This window comes from Notothenia coriiceps, unplaced genomic scaffold (assembly GCF_000735185.1).
Source record: "Notothenia coriiceps isolate Sejong01 unplaced genomic scaffold, NC01 NC01_scaffold00018615, whole genome shotgun sequence".
NCBI lineage: Eukaryota > Metazoa > Chordata > Actinopteri > Perciformes > Nototheniidae > Notothenia > Notothenia coriiceps.
This window is the reverse complement of record NW_011351316.1, coordinates 23,875-27,803: the sequence shown is the minus strand read 5'-3', so window position 1 is coordinate 27,803 and position 3,929 is coordinate 23,875. Positions and strand designations below refer to the sequence as shown.

General features: G+C 42.6%; 1 protein-coding gene across 1 annotated transcript in view; it reads left to right on the top strand.

Annotated features, from left to right (window-relative positions):
• Positions 1-1,717, top strand: part of nop53 (NOP53 ribosome biogenesis factor) — a 22,016-nt gene extending 20,299 nt beyond the window's left edge. The window contains exon 6 of the mRNA XM_010777770.1: positions 1,677-1,717. Coding sequence (XP_010776072.1) covers positions 1,677-1,717 — 41 coding nt within the window. The remainder of the gene's footprint in view (positions 1-1,676) is intronic.
• Positions 1,718-3,929: the final 2,212 nt, after the last annotated feature.

Below are 3,929 nucleotides of genomic sequence, written 5' to 3'. Positions count from 1 at the left end.
ACCTTTTAAGAAAAGTTAAGAAAATAATTAATTACTTAAAGGTGGGGTAGGTAATTTTAGGAGAAACCAACTTGAGTGCGCTAGAATTTTGAAAATACGCAACCGGAAGAAATCTGCCACTTCCTTACAGAGCCCCTCCTCCAAACACACACGAACGCGCACATGACCAATGAGGGCACGAGATAAGTTTGTGCACAGATGGAAGGCTGACAGGCAGGTAGGCCATCCAGTTAATTTAGCCGGCCCGGCTCAGATGATTGGTCGTGCTTTTTACAGCGCCACGGCTTCCACAGATGACATGTTTTTATGGATTTATTTTCAAAGCACTTAAGATATTCATTGCTATCGGGATGTTAAGAGCATTCCATGGAATATAACAAAAAGTGTATCTCGAGCCGGTTTCTCAAACCTACCTACCCCCACCTTTAAAATGTTCCTGTGGATTGATGTCTTTATTACTTGATTTCTTCACTATTGCTATGTCTACTTGAGCACCTTGTTTTTTTGTATAAAGATGAAGACCATTTAGTTTGTTCATCCAACTAATACAGCTTGCTTGAGGGTTTGAAAACACATGGGATGTGTTCACAAAAACTGTTTTTCTAAAAAGCACTTGGCAAAAAGATTAAAGTAAACATATCATAGACAGCCAGAGCAAACACAGTCAATACAACGGAGAGGATTAAAGATGCTCGATGGATTTTGAAAATCGTCGGTAAATCCCTGGGAGAAGCAGTCAGGATATACTGACTTCATGGACCACTGAGCAACTTTCATAGGCCCCGCCCTGCTTCTAACGCTGTACTCAGATTCCTTTATATCTGCGTACATCCATGGTCACGTGTAACAGCGTTATTACCATGCAAGAGAAAAATGAAGAGCTGCATGAGTTCACTTTGGCTGTAGAAGCTTTATGAAATGCACTGCCACATATCCGAGGTGCGTCTCAGTGTGTGTTTCAGATGTGAACTCAAGTATAAGGGTACACTCAACACTCGATGGTTTGTCTGAGTCACAAACTCACCGACAGCGTTGAATGTTCCCCAACACTTGAAAAACTCAAGCTGACAGCGAGTTCGAGTGGACAGCCATGACAGGTTGGACTGGGGGGGAGGGGAGCTCTGCAGGTGGATGCACACATTTTCACCAGTGATGTAGTGGTAAGGAAACCTACTACAGCCAGCCACATCTTTTTATTTCTTCGTCTACCTAATGTGCTATTGTTGGTATAAATGTTTAGATATAGAAAGAAACCATTCCAAATATGGCATTGCAATATTTATGCTCATCAAATTAGAAAATGACATTCTTGTTAAACTGTTGAGCTTGCTCATCCAACTCATCAATAATGCAGGGATTGAATATGTCATTGTAAATGCAAAAATGGCAAAGGGGACGGTCTTGTGCACCAATCTTCTTTAGTGCATAAGGTATGAGTATGGATCTGATGAACACTAAGCAATATAAGACAACAATAGAGAGGGCACACTGAACTATCACAGTGGACATGTAGTGCTAGGAAATCTCATTCTAAATAAAGGACTACTGATTTAAAATGTGATCGTCATACTTTAAGTTAACTTTTTCTCCCACTGTATCACTGTTTGTTGACCACCACATCACATGGTGAGGAGGACTTACCTGCTCTTAGCAGCTGACATCTGCTCCACACACAGTTACAGCTGAAACACAGAGCCAGAAACAGACAGGTCAATAAAGGAAGAAACAAATCAAATATTCATACACATCTGTTAAGTACTGCTTAGCACATGCAAAGGCAGTACATAAGAGTGCTATTCCCATTAAATAGTAATACATTGTATCTACATCATTGCATATTGTCTATCATATTATGGTCGTGGGTGTAGGTATATTATTTTAAGATTGACTGACACCTGGAAAATGTTCTCATTGGAATGTGTGGCTAAACTAATTTTAGAATGCTAATCCCTCCTCTTGCTAGAACACGATGAAAATAACTTTTTTTCTTTGTTGCCTGTGGTGCCTTTAAAATTATAAGCATCTTGAATCTGAAACACATTACATGAATAACACACATTTCCCCAAGAATTATCGCAACAAAGTATCGTTTTTCTATGATTCTACCTGTGTGTGGTCATACAGTATAAAGTCAATGCTACAAGCTAAGGGCTTAACTGCTGCCGGGTGGATTGTGTGATGATGGAGGTGGTGGGGGGGGAGGTCTGAGTTGGGGGGGGTGCTGTCTGGGAGAGAGGAGTGTTGATCGATTCCAGGCTTGGTATTTTCCAGACAGGCTGAATGGTAAAGGTCAAAGGTCAGCCACTCTTGTTTCCTATGAGAGGCTGTGTGTGTGTGTGTATGTGTATGTGTATGTGTGTGTGTGTGTGTGTGTGTGTGTGTGTGTGTGTGTGTGTGTGTGTGTGTGTGTGTGTGTGTGTGTGTGTGTGTGTGTGTGTGTGTGTGTGTGTGCGCGCGCACACGTGTGTTTTCAGCTCCATATTTTTGTGACCTAATTTGATATTTTCTATGTTATTTGCCTACCAATCCACAATAATTACACTATTGTATTTGTTTTTGTATTTATATATAAATACAAACACCTTGAAGCAGCATAACCAGAGCTCTCTGGCACTTTCTTTCCATTTTTTTTTTTTTGGAAGCATATTTTGTGCTACCCTCAACTCCTAAACTTCTGTTGTCAAATTAAATCTCTCCTTTTCCACTGGATCCCGGGGAGCATCAGTTTAAATCTGTCAGCTGCTTTAATAAAATCCAGGTCTGTTTAGTTAACATCTAAACAACAGTACACATTCATTCGTGCGGGCAGTTTAGCTCATATTCCCAGCTGCTGCTGCGGGGATCAAATGTGACACATTTGCCCTCAGCTAACACACAGTGTGACATGGTGGTGACACACACATTCAAACAATGTGTCCTCAAACCACACGTGCACGCTTTGTGTGCTGGGTGTATTGCACAAATGGAGCATAATCGTGCATATTCGTCATCACACATAGGCTAGGTTGTTTTTTCATGCATCATGTAGCTGTAAATTGAGAGAATACGTAGCAAACTGCACTTTCAAATTTAACTATTACTCTTTTGTTGTCAGTTTGTCTTGTTTGGTTTGTCTTGTTCAATAAAAGAATATTAATATTTTAGCAGCAGAAAGGCAGAGCTGAGTACTCAACTTAAATAACTATTTAGTAATAATATTATTGTGCAATCTAACGTTATCATATATATTGCACAGACAGTGATGTCCAGGTAACAGCAGAAAGAAAAACCCTTTAACACCACTGACCCCTCACTGTGTGTGTGTGTGTGTGTGTGTGTGTGTGTGTGTGTGTGTGTGTGTGTGTGTGTGTGTGTGTGTGTGTGTGTGTGTGTGTGTGTGTGTGTGTGTGTGTGTGTGTGTGTGTGTGTGTGTGTGTGTGTGTGTGTGTTACTGCCTGCATGGTTCCGTGTGAATGCATGTGTGTCTGAAGAGAAGACAGACTATGGTGGCTGCACTGTGAGGTAAATAAAAAGGGGGGAGGGGAAAGGGAGACACAGAGACATGGGGTGGGTGGGTGGTTAGTTTGGGGGGCAAGAGAGTGGCAGTCCCCCCCTCCCTTCCCCTCCTCCTTCTCTCACTCTTCCACTGGCTTGCGCCCCCTCCCCCACTTGGGACTTGAACCCATGACCCCTCGGTGAATGAGTCCAAGGGAGGCACCGCCATTACTGGGGAAACTGCCACTCTGTGTTTGTGAGAGAGAGTGTGTTTCCAAGTGACCTGAGCCGAGTTCGCCTGTGTGTGTGTGTGTGTGTGTGTGTGTGTGTGTGCGTGCGTGCGTGCGTGCGTGTGCGTGTGCCTGTGTTTGAGAGAGTTTGTGTGTGTGTGTGTGTGTGTGTGTGTGTGTGTGTGTGTGTGTGTGTGTGTGTGTGTGTGTTTGAGAGTGTGTGTG